General features: G+C 43.7%; 1 protein-coding gene across 6 annotated transcripts in view; it reads left to right on the top strand.

Moving 5' to 3' along the window:
- The window catches only part of MAMLD1 (mastermind like domain containing 1), a 253,785-nt gene that overhangs the window by 164,390 nt on the left and 64,225 nt on the right, over positions 1–25,170 (top strand). For 2 of the 6 annotated variants that reach the window (XM_079319021.1, XM_079319020.1), the window contains exon 1: positions 4,670–6,196. The exons of 2 other annotated variants lie outside the window; for them this stretch is intronic. In XM_079319021.1, the coding sequence (XP_079175147.1) occupies positions 6,143–6,196 (54 nt within the window). In that variant the 5' untranslated portion in view covers positions 4,670–6,142. Of the gene's footprint in view, positions 1–4,669; positions 6,197–13,806; positions 13,916–25,170 lie in introns of those variants that run through there. 2 more of the 6 variants (XM_079319019.1, XM_079319016.1) reach the window with 2 other exon arrangements.

The following is a 25,170-nucleotide window of genomic DNA, read 5'->3' as shown; positions in this document are numbered from 1 at the left end:
GAAGGTTTTAAAAAATAGCTTTAGCAAAGAGAGGACAGCTTTTGAAACGAAAGAAAAAATTAAGGAAAAAAAGTGCATTTTTGTAAAAAGGAGGAAAGCAAAATTATGTGAATGTAGAAGCATTTTCTTATGCTTAGCTATTTAAAGCTATTTGGAATGTCTTGTATCAGGTATTGGTCAGATTCTGTTGACTTCTAGAGGAATTGAGGCAGGTCTGTATGTCCCTGGTCATTGCACTTGTGTATGAACTGTTTGTTTCCAGCAGTGAGAAACAGCAAGGCTAGAATTATTGCTAAGTCCCGATTGCATTACTAGATATTCTGAGTGGTGTCTTCCTTGCAGATGTGTACAGGAGTCAAACAAGTCTGTCCTATTGCCTGGACCTATTGTTAACCTGGAAATTTGGCAAGTGATGCCTGTCAGTGATTGCTCCTCATCCAATACCCCACCATGTGCTGGGACCCGGCTCTGTGCCCATTTGGTTGTTGGAGCAATTGAAGAATGTGACAACACTGCTGAACATAATGCTCACAGAAAAGATGTCTCCTGGGGAGTGACAGGGGCTCGTTTAAACAATGCCTGAGTGTTTGCAGATACCTCTCACTTCAGCAAATTGCAGCTTTTATTCTTTGATGTAACTGAGGCTGCAGGTGGAATGTGCAGCAGCCTCAGACCTGCTACCCAGCACACCTGCAATCCAGCACAGGGTTTGTGCTTGCTGGGCAGAACCAGCAGCAGCCACACTGAGCACACACATCACAAGTCAAGAGGGAAGATGTTTCATGCACAAATCAGAATTGGAAAAATGTCATTCATTATCAAACATTTCAATGTATTGTTGCTGACAATAGAGCTGTTAAATGTGATATTATGTTCATTCGTATCAGCTCTTGTGGTTTAAATGAAAACTCTTATTAGCTACAAGATGGTCAGAATTGAAATGTCTGTAAGTCTTCTACAAAAGCAGCTCATAGAATCCCAGAAGGGTTTGGGTCAGAAGGGACCTTTAAAGATCATCTGGTCTAGATGCCCTGCACTGAGCAGGGACATCAGATTGCTCAGAGCCCTGTCCTACCTGACCTTGAAAGTCTCCAGAGGTGGGACATCCACCAACCCTCTGAGCAACCCTTCAGCATTTCACCACCCTGATCATCTGCGTGCTTCCCTCAGCACTTGGAAGGGTAATCCCTTCAATTTCTGAGAGACTATTACATAATGTTAGCAGGTGCATAAGTGGATCTCTGAGCTATGCAAATAATGAATTTCTGAGTTTAAAAATTAAGTTCAAAAGACATCAATTTGAAACCAGCATTTGGCCACTAAGCAGCCATTAACAAGTTGATCATATGTGTTCTTCTTTCATGTCCAGTGAAGACCATGCTGAAAACCTTTAGTTAACTGCATACAATCAAAAGCTTTTTTCTTGAAGCTTATTTTCCTAAAAGTAATGTTTCTTTAAAAAAATTGAATTGACACATTGCCAATTATACACATATACATACCTTTTTCTATATGACTTACAGAATTACTCAGTGTAGCGAGCATTACTGAGTAAATTAAAATTGTTTATTGATGCATTTTATCTATTTTTATGTATTTTTCATATACTTCTAGTAGGAAAAAAATCACGTATTGATAGGACTGAAAAGAGAGAAACAAAGACAGGAGATATAGATTAGATATTAGGAAGGGTTTCTTTATTGTGAGTGTTGAGGCCCTGTCACATGTTGCCCAGAGAAGCTGTGGATACCCCATCCCTGGAAGTGTTCACAGTGAGGTTGGATGGGGTCCTCAGCAACCTGGTCTGGTTGAAGGTGTCCCTGTCCATGGCAGGGGATGGGAAATAAATGGTCTTTAAGGTGTCTTCCAACCCAAACCATAGCATCAAAGAATGGTTTGGTTCTACGAAAAAGAACATGTAATTAAACACATCCAGAAACCACCTGAGATGCTGTTTTACTCAACACAATGTTACTGATGCTGATAGTGTTGTGACTTTCAGAAATGAATTGAAATTTTGCATGCATTAGTTTCATCCCCAGTTTATTACACTGTACTATGGGGAAGTACCCAAAGGACATGAGCCTTCTGGTTCTGCACATCAGCCAATCACTGACTGGCTTTGCTTAAAAAAAAAAAAAACTGCTAAAAGGCTTGCACCACTATCTGCAATTTGTCCTGCAACTGTTAAATAAAATTTCTTTTCTATCTTCTATAACATCAGCTATTGCCTGTGGTCAGAGACAAGATACCAAATTAGCTGGACTGCTGATCTGATATAGCATAAGAAATGCAGTACTGATTAGTCTAACTGAAGGTTTATCTAGCCCAAGCCATTGATTTCACCTGATTTCAGATTGCAAATGTGTGAGTAGAAAGCATCACATGCTTGCCATCCATCTGGTTCTGAGTCACTGACAAATTTGTGAATCCTTCAGTGAATCTGTGGTGAATCCTTGTGCTGCTCAGTTGCTGCTTCCCTTCAGTGTACAAGACATGCTGTGGGGCAGTCCTTGTCTGCTCAGACTTCTGTTAACCTTTCTGGTGCCAGGAACATCAGTGGCCAGCTGGATGTCAGGCATAGTTCTCCTGAGAGAACAGTCCCAGCATCATGGTTTCCTGGATGTTCTGTTTTAGCATGTTTAGTTCACACCAGCCTGGAAGATGCAAACCTTTTCTCTAGCCCTTGGCCATCTTACACTGGCAGCTCCTGTTGCTGACACAACCCTTCAAGGCTGTGTCTGAGTGCACGATCCTTTTGCTTGGTGAACACAACTTCAGGCAGTTATTTAGGATATTGCAGCTTTCCAGCTAACTGTTCTCCTTGGGCAGAAAGATACTGCTTTTCCAAAACTGTAGAGTAAAGGAAAAACATTGGTTTGGTTTTGGTTTGTTATGTTTTTTGGGTTTTGTTTTGGTTCAAGGCACTCTTCTCATCTTTTTGTTATTTTTCAGATAAAGCTATAACTTCTCAGCTCTCTGACTCTGATTTTGAACAAGACATATTAGAAATTACACTAGTTTTATAAAGAAACAAAGCAAGCTGTATTTTCTATGAATATTAAAGATACTAAAAGAAATGTGTCGAACTACTATAAAATTGATAAAGAATGTGATCAATCACAGCCAGTCAGGCCAAGGTTTGATGCCCAGCATTGGGAGAAGCACTTGAGGTACCAGAATATGTTTTGTCAAGTCCCATGGCCGTAATAGCCTTGATGCCATTAGAGTCACATATTTTCTGCAGAATCCTACAAGTCACTTTTTCAAAACAGGACAGAAGGATAGCAATAAGGTAGTCTGCAACACTCTTAGATTAAGCCTAACCTAAGGAGATGAAATACTGCCCTGAAGAAGCCAGTGAAAGTTTTGTTATTGATTCCAGAGCATCCAGGGATTCCCTCAGGTCAGCTAGAGTAAACATGCCTAAAGAAAGGGCTCATAATTTAATCACCAAAGACTAAATTGCAGCCCTGAAATCCCCTGCTTAGCCATTACCTATCTCTGAAAATGAGTGATCTCTGCAAGGGGTTTGTTAAATGCTTACACTGCCTGAAATTAGGCTTTTGAGCACACCCAAAGCTGTCCTTGCCACTGTTGAGCATCCCAGCATGTAGGATACAGGCCGATCACCCCGGTGCACCAGGTTTGGCACTGAGCTGCTGGACTGATATCCAGAGCCTACACAGCTTAAGCCAGCAGGTTCAGAAAAGAAAATGTTGCCACAGTTCTAATTGCTAAAAGTTAGTCCACAGCTTCCCTGGTCTTGATTTCCCTCTGAGATCACACTCCACGTTACAGAGAACACAAACCTGACAAGCAGATCCCCTTGGCAACTAAAGGCAGCAGCACCATTCCTGCTGCAGAGAAGGTAGACAGGACTCCTATACACTGTACCCACATGATCTTCCTTTTGGGGAAGTTTTATGGGTCTAGTTTTGTGAAGTGAACAAAGCAAATGACAGTTCTTAGGAAACGTTGTTATCTGTCAGGAACTTCAGATGTTTGGCAAGAGTCATAAACTTGACAATAACTGGTGGGCACTGAAGGTGCTGCACAGAAAAACTGTCATGGACCCACTGTTCATCATCTGATGGTGTGGTCAGTAGGTTCAGCTATAGAGTATGTGAGTCCCTATATGCCCCACATGTTCCATACACATGTATTTTAGTTTAAAAATCTCCAGGGAGAAAGATGGGAGCCCTTACACACACGTGTGTCAGGGAGGGTTTCTGACATTGCACACTGGGCAGACAGTGGCACCTCCTTCCAGGTGGAGCATAATTCAAGCATGATGAGTGTGTGTCTTCACTGAGCCTGCTCATTTTAGGTGGCTCCTGCTCAGCATGTTGGCTCATTTAGGTCCCATGTTGAAGCCCTAATGCTGTGTTTGGGCCTCAGCACCTCAGGCAGGGTTGTAGATTTGGTCTGGGCAGCCCAGCAAACTCAACATCAGATGCTGATACACCTCCCCTTAGTCACTGAAACCTTTTGAGATCTGGCCCTCAGAGGCTGTAGAATTTACACCCAGAAAAGTTTATTATTTTTGTGTTTCTTTTTTCAATTGACAAAGTAGATCAAAGTGATTTTAAATAATATAGAAGGCAAAAGCACTAGAAAAGAAAACCAGTAAGTTTCCAAACAATGCAAACTGAAATACAAATACTGCTCAGGGTAGCAGGTCCATTGTTAAAGCTGTCACAGGCAAGACAGAGGCTTCAGCAAGGCTGAAAAGCAATGTTTCTCTGTTGATGAACTGTTATTGCCAATATTTACTAGCTCAGGGTACAAAGATGGGTTTGAAGGCCTGTAAGTTTACTGCAAGTCAAAGGTGGTTGTTGTCTGGAAAACTCTGGACAGCCAGATTCTGGCTCCACTTTTATGTATTTAGTTACAATAAAGGGGTTGTATTAAAAAAACTTTATTCTTAATTTTAAAGAGCAGAATTTACTCATTCACTATTTCAGGAATGATCTTAGAAGTTAGACATCTTATTGCAAATGCTACTAAGTCTTCCACACCTCATCCATTGAGTCAGTGTACTGGGACAGGGTTTCTAGCATCTCCAATTTATCAGGATAGAAGTGACAATTGCAGTGATTTAGCAAGGTAATGAAATGAAATTATACCAGCAATTATTTGTGGACCCAGTGTGCTCTCCTAGCTGCCTGCAGCTTGCTCTTCTCAGTTCTTCCTGCACTGTCCAAGAGCAAGTCTGAATAGGTTCTCAGCTTTCAGTTGATGGTCTATCAAAATTAGTATTCAGAGGTTGCAGCTTGTAGCAAGAACATTTATAGTCATATGAGAAGTGTGTGGCTTTATGGGAGCTCTCTATTTGGAATTGTGTCTGTCTTCAAAAAGACATGTACATAGCACAAAAGATGAAAATGGAAGAACTCTGCTGTGTCCTTTTTTCTAATCTGGGTTCACTTGGGTGAGATGAGCTTAACCCTTTTGTGTTAAGAATGATGAATATCATATGTCATAAAGGGGAACTACAGGAAACTACACTCTATAAGAATAAGTCAAACCTTTACACTTCATGCTTTGGGCTTTCTTTTCAGTGATTTGAGCACTTTGATTTGGAAGGAAACAAAATGTTGTAATTGCCGGTAGCTTTCTGACCTGCCTTTGTACTAAATGGACTTGAAGCTCTACGAGGAAGGTGCTAAACATTCTAAGCAGCTTTTTGTGTGTTGAAATTTTGACCATAGGCTGGTTAATTTTTGCCTTCATGCACGGAGAAAAAAAAAAAAAATATCTTTGGATCTGTAAGGTGTCCAATTTCTGTAGAGAAGAAAGCGTTACTTCCCCTTTAAGCCTGGCGCCGTTCGTGTGTGTGAGCGTGCGGACTGTGTGTGTGAGTGTGTGTGTGTCTCCTCCTCTTTGAGTGACACAGCACTTAGATATGCCTATCAGTAACTTAAACCCCGCAAACTCCACCTTCTAAGTGAGGAAGCTGTGGGTTGATGGAAATGTAGTGAGCAGATCGAGACAGACAGTGAATCATTAGCAAACTGCAACGCCAGGATGAACTTGTCTGGAACCTAAAAGGAGAAAAGAGGCTGCGAGTCCTCTGCGGCGCTGGGCTTGCTCAATACAGCCAAAGTGGATCTAAAAGCCGGTTGATCCCCAGTCCAAGATGCTGCTGGTTTCCCAGCGGGTAGAAGCACCACGGATGGAGCCACATATTCCAGTAAGTAGCATTTGAAATCGATATGGACTGGGAAAGTAGGAGCTGGTATAAAAGGACTTAAACACCCTCGGAACAGTTGCTCACCGGGCTCGTCACGGTCGCAGCCAGGCTGGAAAGTTTGCAGGGGCGGTTCAAGAAAGTGCCCACCTTGAACTCTCTCTGCCCGCGGGTCCCGTGTGCCGGGGGCCGCCGGAAGCAAAGGGACAGAAACTTGAGGGGGGAATTTCGCCCTCCATTCTGGTCAGAGGTGAAGGACCACGGAGAGGAGGGCAGTAGGGAGGGGGTCCCCGGGCTCTAAAATGGTGGTGAAGGTGATTTGCGGTGCGGTGCGGTCCCGGCGAGGCAGCAAGTGCGTGGCTGCCGGGGACGCTCCGTGGGTCTCCGTGTCATTGCTTGGCTGTGGAAGAGGCGGTGGATGCTGTCAGGGACGAGCGGGAGCGGGGACCCGCCGCTGTGCGCGCGGGTTCTCGTGTCAGTGCGGCCGGGCCGGCTCAGCCATCGTCCGGGGATTTCCAGCTAAACTTGGATCAGACAGGCAGAGAACAAACCCATCATCGCCCGGGGACTCCGCCGGGAGGTGTCACGCGTGGAGGGGCTAGCGCTGGCCCCTCTTCTATCGTTTTTAAAATAATTCCTGGTATTTGTGTTGGCAGCCATGTGCCTGGTTATTTTGGGACCCTGAAGCGCACGTTCGATAAGGCAGGATTGTGAACAAAAGGCTTGTCCGAGCCCCGAAGGCGCCCTGGGTTATTGCTGACGGGCGCGTGGAGCCCCGAGCTGCGGGAGCGCGTGTGCGGGAACGGCCCCGAGTGCGGGCGCTGCTGCCGGCGCGGCGGCTTCTTCGCTCCTTGCTGGACCGTCCGTGTATTCGGAACAGAACGCGTGAACAAAACGCGTGCTGACTCACGCTTTAAACTGTTTTGGTTTCTTATGCCGTGTTTAAGATCGGGGTTCAGAGCAATGGCAGGGTAAACACGGCGCTCGCTGGTTCGGTCCCGCGTCCCCCGCCAAGGCAGGGGCTGCCCCTCTCTCTCCCCCGTCAATAGCCGGTCCCTCCGCCGCCGCCTCTCTCGGCCTGTTGCTCGGCCCGGAGGAGCGCCGGGGCCCGGGGCACCGCGGCTTTTGTTCGTCTTTGGCTGGAGGGGGGTTGTCACCAGGGTGACTCGGAGGGATCCCGGGGAGAACGGCCGTTTCTGGGAAGAAAACGGGCTTTGATTTCCTTTCACACTGCCCCCTCCTCCGGCCTCCCCCCGGAACAATAAATTAAAAGGCCGCTTTTGTTTTCCACGGTGCTCCCGGCGGGGGGGGCGGCGGAGCCCGGGGCCGGGGAGCGGGGCGGGAGGCGCCGCGGAGCCGCGGCCTGGTGCGATCGGGCGGGCAGGTCCCCGGTGCGGCGTGCGGGGGACGCGCGGCCGTCTCGCCTCGTCCCGTCGGAAGCCGATAACCCCCGAGCACCGGCCGCTTGCAAAGAGCCTCCTCGAAGGGCTGTCCTCTGCCTCCTCCTCCTCCTCGGGCAGCGGGGGGCACCTCGCGGTCCCTCCCCCGCTGCGCCAGCGGGGGGATTAACTGCGTCTGGCCCCTTCCGCGGGCCGGGGGCGGAGGCGCCGGGCTCCCACCCCCGCCCCCCCACCGCCGCCGTGCGGCCGCCCCGGCTGGGGCGGAGGGCGGGCTGTGGGGAGCTCCGGGAGGGCGGAACGCTCCCCGGTTATATAACGCGAGTCTTTCCCCTACTTAGCCCCGTAATCCCCGGGTAGTGCCTAATGCTGGTGACCCGGGGGGGGCTGTGGGGCAGGGAGTAGCTGCTGCTCTTGGAGCTCCCCCTCTGGGCTGAGCTGTTGGGGAAATAAAGCTGCTGATGCGCAGCATGGACCATATGGTGCCTCCGGGCGGCAGGGCGCCAGAACGGCCTTGGACCTGCCGGTCCCGGCAGCTGAGTGCTGCCCCCCCACCCGGGATCCCCCCGCATCCCCGGGTCAGCCCGCCGCCCCCACGGGCTGCCCGGACGCGCGCTCCTGTTGGCGGGAGGAGCGGCGGCGGCCGGGGCGCGGAGCGCTCCGGGGAACCCTCGCCCCGCTCCTGGAGGGGGCTCTTCCCGCGGCCGCGCTCGCCGAGTGCAGGGCAGCGAGGGCAGTTTGAGTGAGTTACACGCCAACACCTAAAAAAGCAGCGTTCTAGTGCTGGCACTGCCCATTTTCAGCCCTCTCTCCCTGCCATATGTTCAGAAGCGAGAAAAAAAGTGCACTTTGGGAAGGATGCTCTCAGCTGAAGGAGGAGGTGGGCTGGGGGACGAGGTACAAGGAAATTCCGTGTTAGGAAAGCATTAGCAAGGGGTGACATCTGATGTTTTCCTGCTACTGACGTTGACAGTGACACACATGTGTGGGTTGATATTGGAACGTCACGGAGTTTTAAAACTCAACCAGGAAATAGTCTGTTGCTCAGGGATGAAAAACAAATAGTCTATACTGTATGGCAGGTAACATGCAGTTAACAGCCTTCGAGTGAGTGAAAAGCTGTTCAATGATCACAATTGAGCAGCTCAAATAGAATTCAGCTTTTTATTTTCAGAGGGTTTTTTTCTCTTTTTTACATGTGGTTTTTCAACTCTATTTTTATTCCTTTTAAGTAATACTTCAAAATCAGAAAAGCACATATTGTCAGGGCTTTGCTTTTGGTCCCTTGTAACTAAGTATTTTGAACTGTAAAGTGTCTTGGATTTTTTTAAAGCTAAGGTAGTTGCTAGAGGTTTTGGAGAGGGATTAGTAATTGAAGGACGCATTATATTTTTAAAATTCTTTTGTATGACTTCCTCTTAATGCAGGTAGGAGTGTTTAATAAATACAATGAATTTGGTTTTGTTTTTTACTGACCCTGCTGTAAATGTTACAGTGTGGTAGCATTTGGAGATTTAAAATGGGGTTAGGGAGCTATTGTGCTGGATGGTTTCTGAATATGCAGAAGATTTACTGGGAAGAGTTCATGATCCAGGTGACAGGCTGACACTCTTGCCCTGGCTTAAGTGGTCACTAACCTGCCTGGGTGTGACTGTAGGGCAAGAATTGACCTGATAATGGGCTTCATGAGAGAGACGAAAGTTAGGGAGGCAGAAGGAAACATAAGGGCAAGAATAACAGTAAGTAAAATCCCTGAGTTGTCATGTAGGTTAAGTACAGTGCAATTCATTGGTTCCCAGTAATTTAATCAATACATGTTCTATGTTACTTGCTACTCTGAGAGAAGTTGCCTTAACATAACTTTTATGAGTACATAGCCATGGGAAAGTGAAGTAAATCTCATAGAAGCTGTGACAAATGGGTGTACTTAAACTGAGAGATGGAATAGTAGAAGGTTGAGCTCCTGAAATAGCAAGAGGGGCAGAATCCCCAGGTTTTCATTGTTCCCTGATCCTGGCTGTGACAGGGTTTTTCATCATTTAGGCAAAGGTGACTATAAGTTACAACTCATTAGTAATTGGTATGGTCTCCAAATAAAAATAGCTTAATCAGTTTAAATGGTGCTGGCACCTCTCCAAGGGGTCCTCCTTATATCTGGCATGTTTGCTGCAAACTTCTTTGAGAAACACTTGATACTGTACACTGCTATATCATCCTCTGTGGGAAGAGCAGTGATGTAACTCACTATAAAGGCTTTTTACCTGATGTTCCAGTTTGACTTGCAATGTTTAGAAAAAAATATACCCAACATTTTGAAGGAAGCAGAAGACACACCAAGGCTTTGTGTTGAACTGTTTTATATCAATATTGATTTTTAAGGGGGTTTGTGTTATAAAGAGGGAGCTTTTATCCCCCTGAGCTCTTTGGCAATTATCTTCCTGCCATAAATGTTGATACGCACATAATGGATGTAACTAAAAAATCTCCTTATCCCAGCAGAAAAGGCTGACTGTTTGTTGGAGCAGAGAGAATGCTGAGAGTGTGAATAGACAAACCCATATGTCGCTGGAGAGAGAGATAAATGATGGAAGAACAGGAGTTGGTTACTATGGATCAGCACAATAAACCAATTCCCATCATACACCTCTCTTAATAATATACCAGTCTCAATGCCATTGATGGGTAACCTAGGTAGCACCAGTCAACTGTAAGTTTTTCAACTGTTCTTTTATACATCTTAAAGAACAGTTGGGACATTTCTAATCTTTTCAGATATTGAGTGCTAAAATTACACAGAACTTCCTTCCTTGCCAGTAATTTTGAAGGGGAACTTTAAATCACGGCTGTAAAATGCCAAATGTGCATGATACCACTGTTTGCTTGTAGTAAGTTTTGTGTTGTGTGCCCATACAAGGGGTACCCTTGAAAAAGCAATTGCTGAAAAAATATGTGATGAAACTGGTTGAGTATATAGTAAAGTTCTCATTAGTTGTTGTTTCAGGATTGGACTGGCTTTTGGAAGATACTGGAATATTGTTTTAAGAGAAAATAGAAATAGAAAAATGCTGTTTAATTTTTAAAAACAGCCCTGTAGAAGAGGCAATGATCAGTACCGCAACCACAATTTTAACTTTCTGCAACTCATTTCAGGACTACCAGCAGATGAAGGGAAACTTTGCAAAACAGTCTGTGCTTGTATCACTGTCTCCTTCCCTTGTTCTGTATTATCACTGCTAGTGCTTTGCACAGAAAATTTAAGTATTTGTCATTTAGAGGTTTTACTTTACGTCCTTGTCTTTTGGTAGATATTTTTCATTGCAGTTGCTATGGACTAGGCTGTCAGCTCAGTCCACAATGAAAGTATATCTCAGGGTGACAGCATAAACAGGGTTTGTGGCTCTTAGGATGTGACTCCATAGTTTTAGAAGTCACCTGTTACATTACTAGAGAGCAGTGCAGTCAGAGTGGGCTAACTTATAAATGCAAACGAGTTGAAAGGAGTACTTATTCCTCTTGGAGCCCTTCTCAGTGATAATATTTTTCATTTTATTAAATAGAGGGAAAAGTATTACAAAGTCATTACTTTCCTTTAAGAAGGAAATGCTTATTTTGTGCAGCATTTATTTGCCAAGTTGCAGTAGGTCATTCAGAGCTTGGTGTGTACCCTGGGTGAACTGCAAGGTGTTTGTTTGTTTGAGTGGTAGGAAAGTGTACCAATCTTTCTCCTTCCAGGACCCAGACTGGCAGTCCTTTTTCATTTTATAGGGGATGAGGCTCAGATTTGATCCAAGAATTATGGGTTCAAGTATCAGGCCCTTCAGTACAGGCAGGGAATTGTTGTGTGCCCCCACCCTGCTCACTCTCATCTGATGGGGGAACTGAAATGGAAGCAAAGCAGGGGTCAGTGTACTATCTCTGATGGATGAATCGTACCTGGCTCTTTGCTCCTACAGAGAACCTGTTGTGCCCAAAGGGAGGAGCAGAGGCAAGAGCTGTGGGTTTCCTTCCTCTGTCCCCTACCCACTAGCCAGCTGGACTGGCTGGAGGACATGTGCTGTGCCCAAGGAGTGTGTGACTGACGCTGTATCCGTGGGACCAGGGAGAGCCAGTGGGGCCCAAGCGTGGGAGATGCAGTAGGATGTAAGATTTCATATGGCACTTTACTCAGAGCACTGCCTCATCTACAATGAGCCATTGATAAGCACTGACCTGATTAAAGGGCTGTTGCTCACAGGAGGCTGGAGTGCACCCTGGGCCTCTGGCAGGGGCTGCCAGGCTGCCCAGAGCTCCTCTTTGGGAATGGGTGGCCAGACTGAGGAGGGAGAGACCAGAATTCACTCGAGTGTCTTGTCCAGAGGAAGGTATTACATGGTGACTTGTTGAGATCCACAGTGCTTTTCCTTGAAGGGATTTGGCAGTTTTATTGATAAAAGAGTGTTACATAAGTACCCCCATCAGGCATGTCCCAATTTGTTAATAATGGATGATCTGGGTGGTACAGAAATGCTGGTGGTGTTAAAGTGCTTCCACATGGATCTGCAGTCTCTGCAGGTGTCCTACTTGACTTTTACTTTAATTGTAATACAGGCATTCTCCTTTTTTTTTTTCCATTTGGTTTTGGGGTTTTTTAAATTTACTTGGTGATCCCACTGCAGGTGCCTGTCATGCCCCCCCATTTGGTCAGGGACAACTGGGTACTCAGCCTGTTGCAGCCAGGATTGAGGTTCCCTCTGCAGGGCCAGGTGTTACCTGTGGGAGTGTGTCACCCCACATCAGGCAATCTCTCGAGTGGCAGCAGCTTTAGCCCTGTTCTTTGTGCCTTCCACCTTTGGAGGGAAGGTATCAGTCTGATGGGAATGGAGGCAGTGATGCCTCTGCAATTCCTGCACCAGGATTTGCCAGCACGGGAGCCAGGATGCTTCTCGCACAAAACAGAACAGATGCCCTTTAGTTACCCCCCTGTTGATAACAGGCTATGTTGGCATGGATTTAAAACCTGGCTACTTTCATGTGCCACTGCTAGAGAGATTGGAAAAAACATTTACCTCTGCTGACACACAGACAAAAGAAATACTTGATAATACTGGGTATCATCATCATGATCTGGCTGCCTCTTCTTGCATGGTTTTTTTTTTTTTTTTTTCTGTGTAAGTTTCCTTTTCTGTATAATTAAGTACCTCGAAACTCTGAGCAGATTTGGGATTTACAACTACCCTAGACCTACCTATTCACTGTTTTCAGAGTAGCCCAGCACATTTACTCAGTTGAGGGCAATGAAACCCATTACCTACATAAAAATCCAAAGTAGCAAGGTAACTTTCTAGTTATGTTGTGAAATGTAATGCCATTGTTTGCTTTTATTAATGTCTCAGGTGGATTACATGGTGGTTAGAAGCCTGTTCTGCTGGGCAAAAGTCTGTCTGTAATTTCAAGTGGTTGATCCTGATGAGGCAGTTCCAGCTGCTGCAGCAACAATCCCTTGGAGCTCTACAAGATCTGCCTGGTAGTATTGGCTGCTCCAGGACTTGGTCTGATTTCTCAGCATTCCATCCCTTCTCTTGGATCACAGAAGTGAGGGACTTGCCAATCTTCCCTGTTCTTTGTGCCTAATTCTGAAAGACCAGCAGGCTTTATGCTCTGTTTTCTGAAGAGGGCCAGCTTTACTAAGATGCCTGTCTATCAGGGATTAATTTAACCTCGAATTACTACATTTTCTTCACAGTTTGCTGCACATGAGCGTGTTGTAACAAAAGCACAAAGAAGTATGTCATTTCATTTAGCCACTACTCTGAAATTAATTTAGGGGGTACAGAATCAGATCTGACACACTTGGTGTTAAAATAATTGTGGTGGCATTAGAATTAAAGTACATAATCTTGTTGTTTCTAATGATACAACAGTACTGGTGTAAATAGTGTTGTTAACTTGTTAGTTACAGCGAGAGTAATGGAAGTGATATCTACTTACACAGAAACACTCAGATAAGTATCTCAGCTAAAGTTTTCCCCAAATAATTCAGGGTTTCCTCAAAATAGTGGCATGGTTTCTACTTGATTCCCATCTGACATTTTGGTTTAGGATTACATATCTAAGTCAAATTTGTTGTTTTTTTCTCAAAAGGTCTGCCAAATTGCAGTAAACAAACATTTACGATGGCTTGGGCTTCTTCCAGCCTGGATAATGATTTTTGATTTTTTTTTTTTTTGCAACGTGCAGCATCATGAGAACAGTACAAAAGGCCATATGTTCTCTTGTCCCTGCTCACAGTGACATCAGCAGTGCCACAGTTCACATTTAGAGCAGCCTGCTGTCTTGAAGAAAGAGAGTGAGTCTGCTCTTGTTACAAAACATGAGATGACTTTCTTCTTTTCCAGTTCTGTAATATTTACAACAAAGGTGTCAGTTGTTTTGTGGTTTATTTTCTTTTAGAAAGGTTAGGCTTGAGAAAGGGAGACTACCTTCAGTTTAGGTAAATGTAGCTAAAATGTAGCTAAAAGTTGTTGTTATTACATCGGAAGTGTGCAGCAGTGGTCTTGTCATTCGGCACCATGTTCATCAACTTTGAGCCAGGCTTGTTAAAATTACTTTGAAAATGTAATTTCTCATGTCAGGTTGGGCCTGAAAAATCATTGGTTATGTACTGATAGTTTATTTGTAATGGAAACAGAAGATTGGTTGTACATTTTTGTGTTGTGTATTTGAATTACAAAGCAGTGTCCCAACTCAGTAATTCTCCTTCAGTAAAAACTGCAAGTGTATTTGATGGGAAACTTTTCCTAAAGATTCCCCAAGGTCAGGTAGGACACAGTTACAGAGTCACATCTTGTATTTCCTTTTTCAAAAGGAGAATTAATGTGGCATTGTTATCCAGGCTTATGGCAACAGTGACACAGGATGCCAAAAAGTCTAATGGGAGGAAAGTGATGATTGATCCTCTTTACAGCAGTAGATCAGATTATATCTCTGTATTCTTTCTTCAATTCTCTCAATTCCCAAACTGTAACCAGTTACTGTAATAATTTACTCCAATTACTTCCAATTTACAAGTAAATCGAAGATAAATTAAGATGAACTGATGGGGGGGACAGGGTGGTTCAGTGAGCTGACAGTCAGGTTGGGAGATGCTCTCACTGCTCAGAAGTTCCACAGGATGGTTTGGTAGCTCTGTGGAGAAAGTGGGATTTTTTGTGAATATTCATTTTCATATAACAAGCCAAGGCTGATAATACTTATTCTAATTTCAAAGTCGTCAACTACATTTTTTTTTCAAATGGTTTTTGAACCCTTTAAAACCAGCCTGAGTATATGTATGTATGTATTGCTGGAGGAAATTTTTGAGTAAATCGTTCCTAGGTTCTTACTTGTCCATTGTAAAATGGGAATGATGGTGCTTCACCTTTACCTTCACACTAAGTATCCTTAACTAGTTAAATAGTTCATAAATCATCAGTGCTTGTTACCAGTTGAGGTCTTTAGGGTCCTTTCAAGTAATTGGAAATTATATTCAAAACAAAGGCAGGTATATCCTACTGGAAACCCCCCTTACTGTGAACAACAGTTTTATTTCTTTGCTTTAGCTGTAATGCCAACTCAGGTGGATATTTTTGTTTGTTTTTCATCTCCATATGACATTATAGCACCTTTCTTTTTTTGCTGAAACTTCAGAATTTCATGTAGAGGTAAAGAAAATATTTAAAGACAAAAATAGCATCTACCCTCAGGCATGTATTTTGTTGTTTCATTCTCTGCCCTGGTTCATCATAGGTTTAAGTTTCCAGCAATGGCAAAAAAGCCAGTATTTTACAAAAACCTTCAGTTTTAAACACACCAGTAGCTTTGTCCCCATACATTAGTGTGTAACATTTAGTATGTCAACATTTGCAATAGTTTAAGAATAATTATTATCACTTCTTTCATGTTGTTATCAGGATGGATACTGAGTATAATTTCACTTTGCTTGGAATAGTTACTTAAAATCCTACTAGGATTTTCACAAGTCCAAGTTTTTGTAAGTAAGTAATTTCTGAATGTATTTGATACTTCAGTAACCCAGTAAATCTTGCTGATGGTTAGGTACTTTTAAGGACTTCACTTTTTCTGTTACCTTAACTTACTTATTTTCTTAATTAATTGTGTTGATTTGAATAAACTCACACAGAGAAAAACTCAAATTTATACAATCTTCTAATTGAAATACAGACAAAAGGTTTTGATCTCTGACTTTCAAATGGTGACTCATTAAAAAGAAATTTTTGTTCCTCCCTTTTCAAAGGATTACTCACTACCAAGCAATAAATATCTAGTTTTGATGTGACTGCATTGAAATGCCTGATATTGTTGGTATATTAAGTCCAAAGCCTGTAAGACTGTTTGTTCACAGGCTTCATGGGGTTTTTTTGTTTGTTTTTCTCAATTAAAGAAATGCATTGGGGGATTTTCTTCAAGCTTTATCCTGTCAATTTGATTACAGACTTGGTTTGGATTTTAATAACAGAGGACCCTGTCCATTCTTTAGGCAGTGGGTAATTCAAATTATTTTTTAAAACACATGACCAAGCAAGCACTAATTTCTTTCTAATTTTGCATTGGATAACATTAGACAAGGACATTGGAATTTGTCTAAATAAAAAAAAAATTTCTTTGTCTTCTACATCAAGGGATGTGTGCTAAGCATTTTCTAATATTACATTGCATGAAGCTGAAAATACATTGTACTGAAGAGAGACAGAAAAAATTCAGCCCAAGGCATGCCCTTTTTCTCCATTTCCATATTAATCTTGGCTCTCTGAGCCACTTCTTTTGTTTTCCTGCTCTTACCTATTCTACACATTTGATGGAAGGGCATAAAGGCATATTTGAATCTTCCATCTCATCTCCTCTTCTTAGGTATGGATTGGTTGGTTTGAATTTACATAGCTTTGGAAAGATGCTTTCTTGGTTGCAGCAACACTTGTGTTTGATTTGAAGCAGAATGAAAGTTCATTTGGGCTTCTCAGTACTTATGAGACGTGAATCTTGGTCCCTGATCCCGGGAGGTAGATCAGACTTAATTTCAAGTGAAAATCCTGTGTCTTCAAATAACTTCCCATGTCAATTAAAGTTCAATATTCTTGAATTCCAGAGAAGTAGATGAGTCAAATCTGAAGTTTAGGGCAAGTGCAAAGAATGTAAGAGAAAATGTAGATATTTCTTCTGACTCCACTCTCCCCTCCCCTTTGGGGCTCCCACAGTCTGTCTGCTGTAACAGTGATTTGATTACTTTGTAGTGTTAAGCTGAAATAATGAATTTGAGAGCCTTGGGAATGGGGAGCCAATCCAACAGTCAAAACCAAACGAGTTAATAAATGTGAAGCGTTTCTGCTCAGTGTTGCTGTAGAAATGCTAGGTCCAGAAATGCTTGGGACAGCAGTGGCAATGGCCCAGCAATTAGTGCAATCACATCCCCTGTACAGAGCATCATTAACTGCATGCTGGGGGCTGAGCTCCCTGTTTTGAAGGAGAAGGTGTGTGTGTTCTGCTGGTTATAGACTATGAAGATGATGAATGTCTCAGGATGCACTGTTTATTGCTCACCACCTCACCTCCCATTCTCTCTATGTACCTAGAAAAAGCTTGACTTAGGCAATCTGAATTGCCCTTTCTTTAAAATCACTTTGGCCTTATACACATTGTCTACAAATTTCTATTTTCCCCTTGTCAGTTCTTCTCTCCCCCGGCCCAGCATGCCACAAACTAGCCAGAAATAGAGCATTTAACTAACTGTCCACAGAGGTGGTGTGAAATCCAAATGACACCCTCAGTCTGGTTTCTGATGCCCACATGCCAGGCTAGGTACAGTTCACAGTCATTTGGAAGACAGTGTACGTAGATATACTGTGAACTACAGCAACAGTGTCCAGTGTTGTTGAGTAAGAAAATTCGTACTGTTTGTCTGCATGGAACTGATTGTGGATATGCGTACTTCTGCAGATAAAACCTGGATTACTTACAAAGAACCTTATGCTAGCCTGTAGCTTTAATTTTATCATATCTAAGAAAGGCAGTAATGGCAAACTAGCCAGGAAATGGCCAATTATGGCTACCCACAAGACCTCCCTGTGGAGCATCTACGTGTATGTTATTTCTTGGTATTCAGTGGCCAGCTAGTCCAGCAAGCATTTATTTGTTCATGCCTGGAAAAGAAACAGGTACAAGAATGGCAGAAAATGTGCCATTGAGTGCTTTGCCATCTGCTCCTCAAACCGTAGCAAAGCAAACTGTTAAACTTTGCATGGAGCTCAGTGCCTGATTAACTTAAATTACCATCCTGTGGTACATGTTTGCAATACCAAGGGGATTAGGTGGCATGTATTTTCAAGAAATACATGTTCATTATTCAGAAGGGTTATGCAATAACATCCAGTGGTCATTTCCTTTTGGAGCATAGCTGTGTTGGTAGTATAACTTGTTTGTTTGTGCATCCATCCTGCTGGATCCCAGCGAGGAGACAGAGCAGCACTGCCAGCACCAGCAGAGCCGCTCTGCAGCACTGGCTGGCCTGGCTGCTTGGGCTGGTGCTGCTGCAGCCACACGTGGAGAACCAGAGACCTTGGGGTGTAGAGGAGAAGAGGTCCAAAGTACGAGGAGGCAATGGTAGGGGGGAGAGAGAGCTGGGATGGGCTGGGACCAAAGGGAGGGCAAAGCCAAGGAGACAGGAGAGCTGAGGAAATGTGCAGGTATCTGAGAGATGATGGAGGTGTGGCAGGTCCAGAACTGCCTCAGTAAGGGTGGAATCTCGTGCCTGGTCCACAAGGTCCAGCATCTCCTACGCCTTCCATTCAAGCAGTAAGTGCTTCCAGTGTGCCAAGTTTTTCTGTGCTCCTTGGACACTGGCATCCAGGCACTGCTTATCTTTATTTCCATTGTCCCTTTTAAGTTTGTGGCCCTTGTTTTCCCTTTTACTCTTCCTTTCATGCTTTTGTTGTGGTTGTTCTGCTCCTGGGATCTCACTTGCCTCTCCAGAGGCAGGCAAAGCTGTGGCAGGGAGCAGCACAGTGCCAAGGCTGTGCACTCCCTGTGATCACAGGCATGGCTTGGTTGGGTTTGTTTTGTCAGAAAGATTTTTCTTTGGGTGAGCACAGTGGTGGGGCTGCCCAGGTATCACACAGCTGGCTGAAGCACACAGCTGCTGTTCCCTGTGCAGCTGCAGGATGTGCCCCTTGGATATGAGCTGGTGCTAACACTGGGGTAAAAGTCAAGGTATGACTGCCCTGCTGTCCTTATTCTGTGAATTTGCTGGTTCAGGCAGAATCAGTGAGGACAGCTTTCACCTGGCCAGCTTGCAGTTCACTGCTGGCAGGACAGCTATGGCTGCATGAGCTGAGTTTGAGCTGCAGAAGTTGCTTAAGACATTAAGTAAATAATCTGCTACCTGACCCTCATGAGCAGCAGAAGTGCCTGGAGCAGTGTTGCCAGCTTGCCTCAAGCTGGCTTTCCCTGGGCCAGCCTTCCCTGGGCCAGCCTTAGGGCTATGTCTGCATGAGACCAGTGCACCTTGCTGTGCACTGGGAAGCTAATTCAGAAGATCATCTGAACTGCTAATTAAACATCTTTCCAAGTCTCCTTCAACAGCAATTTGGAATCTTAAGGTGGCCTTGGATTCTGTGAAGCAGAGATGGTAATGTTCTCTTTTACAGCTGGTTCCAAAAGCATTGTGGCTTCCCTGAAGTAAAGAGGTGTAATTCAGTATTTATAAAGGCAGACAGGAAAGTAAAAGAGTGTTTGGTTCTCTGTGAGAGTTTTTTCAAATGTAGAAAGAATGAGTCACTCGACATTTCATTACTGAATAGGAGCTGATTTACAAGTGTGTATGCCCTGAGATGAATGTCAGTGGATGAACTCCAATAGTTTTCTCCATGACCATGCTGTAAATGGGCTTCAGGCAGTTTGATGTAATTCATTCTGTGGCACCTTGCTGTCTTTTGAAATGGAAGTATCATCCTTCTTACAATCTTCGAATGCTAGAAGGCCGATTAACATGGGAATTCCTGATTAGCTTTGATTCAGCTCTACTACTCCAAGAAAGCACAGTTCCTGAATTGCACAAAGAAAGCCTCTTCAAGCATGGACCCAAATCAGTGTACTGAAGATCCTGTTGGTAGGTGTGGTGACTAAGATTAATATTTACTTGATGTCTTTCATCTTCCAAGTACTTTACACAGAGCAACCATTTAATCTTCATAAAAGATATATGAGTTAGGTCAACTGTTTTACTCCCTTGGCTAAATAAAGGCAGGGAAACGGAAGCAAAGAGATTAAAGTAGTTTGTTCGTGGTTGCAAAGAGGGCCAGCACTGAAACTATGTAATTTCAGGTTTCTATTTCTGAGTCCAGACTAATGTCTCTTCTTGGTAAGATGAAGCAGCAGGACAGACTTTGGAGGAAGAACATAAGAACTCAGTGAGGCATCACTTAGGCTGGTGTCCTGCCAGCCTGTTCTCCTCTCTTACAGAGGCATTCCCACAGGTTGCCCCTTGAGTTGCAAAACGTCGTGGATCTTTCCTTATGCTGATATAATGGCTTGGTTTAGTCACTGGTCAGGTTGGTCTGCTGAGAAATGAGTGCGTGTTGAGATTTCTGGAATAAAAGAATCTCTGTTAAAGTGATATGATGAGATGCAATTTTTGATGATTTACAGTTTTAATCAAGTCATGGCTTACTCCATTAGAAAGTGCTTAAATTACATTGTTGAATTTTAAGCATGCAAGTGGTCTTATTAATCTGGAAAAATTATTTGTTTACCTTTGGTTTGGATAGGACTACTCGCAGAGCTCTGAATAAACTAAAGTTAATTGCCAAATCGGGGCTCTGGTTTGCAGCAAAGGTCATGTCACCCTGAACTGCAGACTGGCAGGGAGCCTGGTGAGGGCCCAAAGGTAGTTTTTGGTTTAAAGAGCTTCCTATTAAGATGAGTCAGTGGACAAAGCCTAACATCTGAGAAAGTTCTTGTCTGAGAAGGCATCTGATCTGAAACAGAAGCCTCCTTGGTAGATGCATGCGAGTTGGGTGCATGCTCAGTCTGGCTGTGCAGCTGGTTGACAGTAATGGAAACCCTCACCTGGGAGGCTCCCCTGGAGCCTCCATCCTTCTGTGGGGGGAAAAGCAATTGCCTTTTAGTTCCTCCAGACTTACCTTAAAGAAGAAGAAGATGCCCTTGCCTGAAACCAAAATCCACTCAGAGATGGTGGCCGTAGAAGCCACATAATTTTGTCTAGATTTAACTGTAAATCGAGCCTCCTGTTTCACATGGATTAATGATTTTAATGCTGCAATAGGAGTAACTGGGTGAGAGAAGGGGGGCAGGAGAGAAAAGCAGCATAGCCCTTGTAAGGCCATGGTTCAAAATGCTTAATTAGTTGTTTCAAACCAGTGGCTCTTCTCCTTTGAGGCAGGAATGATGTATCAGCAAAAGCTGACCAAATTGATGTAGCAAATAAATTCTATGGTAATCCATTTATTTAAACTTTGGTGCTTAAATTTATAAGCTCTTCTCAAGTATGCCTGTGCTGCCGTTCATTAGTCCTTATTCTTTCATGCTCTTGCTCTGAGGTTTAGCAAAATGGCCAGGACATGCCACTTGAAACTGCCTCCAAATGTAATTCAAGCAGGTCTGCAGTAATAGTGCTAAAAGAAGAGCTATTTAGCAGCATTATTAATGGGCAAAGAGTTCAGGCAGGATTATGAAAAAGTAAATTTTTACAAAGAGTGGAGGAGATAGAAGAATGGACTGATTGCCTTGAGTCCCCTGGACCCTCAAGCAATCAATTTCCCTTTCTAGTATTCAGTTACTTGCTAATTGTATTGATTTTTATCCAATATGTGTACAAATCAATTTTATATTTTAGTGCTATTAAAAGCTTCCTTCCTTCCTTGCAGGCTGCTCTTATCATTCTCATTGTCTTCCTTTATTTTAATGCTTTTATCCTAATCCATATTTTCCTTAGGACATGCATGTTTTTCTTTAGGACATTGAACTAGATGGAGATTTTACCTCGATGCTTAGGGATGGAGCAAATAGGTGTCAATCAGTCCAAACCTCTGTGAAATCAGTGGAACTGTCTGCTTAAGGAAATGTTGCAGGAAAGGGATGTGCACTGTCATAAAATGGGTGGGTGCAAGTGACCACACAATGTGACCCCCTGAAGAACAGGAAGCATGGCTGCCACTGGATGGGGATTGTGCTGCAGAAAGCTTGTAATGAAAAAAAGAGGGGATAAATGCTGAACATGATGCACTCTTACTGAGTAAAGGGGTAAATGAAGTCAGGGTAATAAAAATGAAATTTCTGGTTTATTAGGATGACCCCCATTGCTGCTGCAAATCAAGACATTTAGGTACTTCAAGTAAAGGGGATGCTGGAGATCTCTCTGAGTAGAGTGAATGTATTGAGCTCTGAACAAAATAAAAAAAATTCTCCAATTGTGTTTGTTTATGCCCATGGCGATTCAAATTGTTCCTGTCAAAGGTGCCTATTTTCTGAGACAGGACATGCTTCTGTTCTTCTTTTAATGTGATCCACACAGTTTGGGTTTGGGGAGAATCTCTCTGGCTGTGTATGAGCCTGAGAAATAGACTCTCATAATTTGAATGTTTGGTGTACGTACAGCACTGCCAGAGAAATTTTGGACTTTTAATGGTGTGAGCAGTAGTCACAAGAACAAGGGGAGTTAGCACTCTGCTTTTCCACTTGCCTCTGACTTAATATTAAAACTAAAGAGTTTGTGGTGGCATGTTTTCCCGTCTTACGCCCAGACACTTAAACAAAATACTTTTATACTTTTCCTCAGGAAGGAAGAGTTGCATTAGCAAGTGTTTGGGTTATACATGTGGTAAAAATGCACCTTACATTAACTCATCTGAAACAGCGGTACATAGAGCATTTTATATTTTTCATGGATCATTTTGGTCATTTTGATTGTGTTCACAGCAAACCTATTGGGGAAAAGCCAGCAGAAGTCACAGCTTTCTCAGCCTCTCCTCCCTGCCAGTCGTGCCTCCCCAAGGCAGGGGTGCTGTGGGATGGGAAGACAGACACAAGCCCTCCTGCCTCATCCAGTGGCAAAAAAGGACCAGGGTGCAGGTTCCCCAGGAGCCCCCAGACAACAGCCCAGTGGGGAGCAGGCATCCTTTGTGCCCCACCACAGTTTTGCTGCATTCCCCAGCTGCCACAGTGACTTTTCTTGCCACTTTGGCGTGCTTGGTGTTTTCAGATCCAGTGCAGGCACTGCAAACACCATCACCAGTACCATGTTTTAGAAGCTGGGTAGGAGAAGCCACTCTTGATGTCCTTTGATCTCTGTGTGCAGTGGGTTCCCTTGCTGCACGAGTGTGGGGACAGATCCTGTGTGATCCCCCTGCCCAAGGAGCTGGCAGCTCCACACCCCAAAAGCCAGGCAGGTCTGTGTGGGAGCAGAGCTGCTGTGGGGCCGCTGCCCTGCACTGCCTGGCCGAGTGCGGGCACGTTTCTGGCATTAGGTTTATACATCACCTCTTGTAGGAGAAATCACAGTCTGGATAGACCATGTGAGGGGTCATTATAACACAGAGCAGATAAATGTACCCGTTCTGCTGGAGGCTGTCCTCAGGCTGTTTGTTATGTGTCTCCAGCACTGTCACTACATCACACACTTCCTCGATCTCCGTATTACCCTACAAGCCTGTCTAATGGGATCCTCTGTTGCTGATTCCAGCTTACCCTGACCTACTTCTTTCTTGTGTCCCAGCAAGCTGTCAGGAGCTATCAGAGCACTGGGAGCTGAAATAAACACTCACTGAGGGGAAAAGCAAGGCTGTATCTGGTGAATTTAATTAGCTTTATTTAAGCTTGCTTGTTTGCTTTGTAAATCACATCATTTTTAGTCAAATTTAAGGGATAAAAAAATCTGTCATTAAAATCAAGTGATGCACGACCTTATTAAAAGTCAAGAGTTTTAGAAATTCTGTACAAAAAGTAATTTCGTTTGTAACACGTTTGCAGCACTCTGAATATTTTAGGGAGAAGAGAGATGAAACTGAGATTCTTTTTGGTTTTGGGGTCTTTCTTAGGAGTGGAAAGAGATTGGGGCTTTTTGAATCATTATCTTTACCTTTTCCTGAAATATGTGTTAAAAAAAAAATTGCTTTGGTCTTTCTGTCAACATTGCAAGCTCACTGCATAAAATTTTAGAATCCAAATAAAGATTCTTACTGTTCCTTTCTTCCCTATGACCTAAGCATCCCTATATTATGCATAGTTTGAATCCTTGCTGTTGTGCGAGGCCATGGTTTAAATCCTGGTTTCCCTTTGCACGTCTGTTGCATTTTTGAGTGTTGGAACAGAAGGCATTGTAATTTTGACTCTGCCAGACAAATGAAGCACTGACTCGGCAAGTCATCACTGGGTTGAATTTGAAAGTGCTTGGAGTGTTTTTATCAGACAATATATTTTGTCTTTCAGGTGCTTTGCAGTATTTCAGTGTGGCACATATTTCTTCTAACAACTGATGTTCTTGCTCTTGTCAGTGTAGGGTCTAATCCTCTTGCTGTTGAAAATGATAAAAGCCCTATGAATTCCTAATATGTCTTATCAAAATCTGGCTCAAGTCTAAAATGTCTGACCCCAACTTCTAATTATTCTTCAGCAGAAATATATTTCTGCCTTGTACCATGCATGCATATTGATAGAGCCTCCTGAGCACATGGCTTATAGAGATACCCTCATCCTTGTACTGAGCTGCAGCATGAACAGAAAAGGATTAAAGGACCACTGAGAAATAAATGGATATGCATGTGTGAGAAACAGTAAAATATGGGATAAAACTACTACCTGAGAGTATGGGAGGAATAAAAATCTGTTTCATAAAGGTGCAGAACTTCTTTGAGTCTTTTGAAGAGGATGTAAGATTGGCTAACCTGTGAATAATGCACTGAGAATTACTCGTGGTAATAATTTCATTGAGGAATATAATGAGCAGCCTGATTGCTCAATGACTTCTGAGTAACTCACTAACTTAAGGATCACTGTGAGGTTTCAGGGAAGGAAGAGAGAAATGTTCTTTTCTCAGTGGGAGTTTTGGAAGTCCCTGTCCCTACTGGACCACATGGTGCTGGAAGTTTTCTGCTGTGCCAGGAGTGGAAGTTGTAGGAAAGTCTTGCAGAAAGATGCACAGAGGGACCCTTCAGTGGCTTGACAAAATTGAATTGAAACAAGAATAGCCAGATGAGGGGGGTAACCGAGCACCAAGTGGTTGAAGTCAAGTGACCAAGTTTGTGGTCTTTCAGCAGCAGGGAATGAGGCATGGGAAGTTGAGACATCCCAGTTCAATTTCAGTGTCTTCGTTTACTCCAGTGAACAAAGAGCAGAACATTTGAGGAATTACAGAAACTTTGCTTGCATTCTGCAGCTTTTCCAGATCCTGTATATATCCTTTGTGGATTGAGGTCTTAAGTATTTTTGACATCTGTAGCTGAGCTCTGTAGAGTGGGAGGAATACAAGTAGTGCTCTTGGGTCATTGCTCCAGACAAAGTGGCTGAGGTGCATATTATGGAGCTTTTATCACAGGC

The sequence above is a fragment of the Erithacus rubecula genome (assembly GCF_903797595.1).
Source record: "Erithacus rubecula genome assembly, chromosome: 15".
Lineage (NCBI taxonomy): Eukaryota > Metazoa > Chordata > Aves > Passeriformes > Muscicapidae > Erithacus > Erithacus rubecula.
Note: the sequence above shows the minus strand (reverse complement) of the source record. Positions and strands in the feature narration are given on the sequence as shown.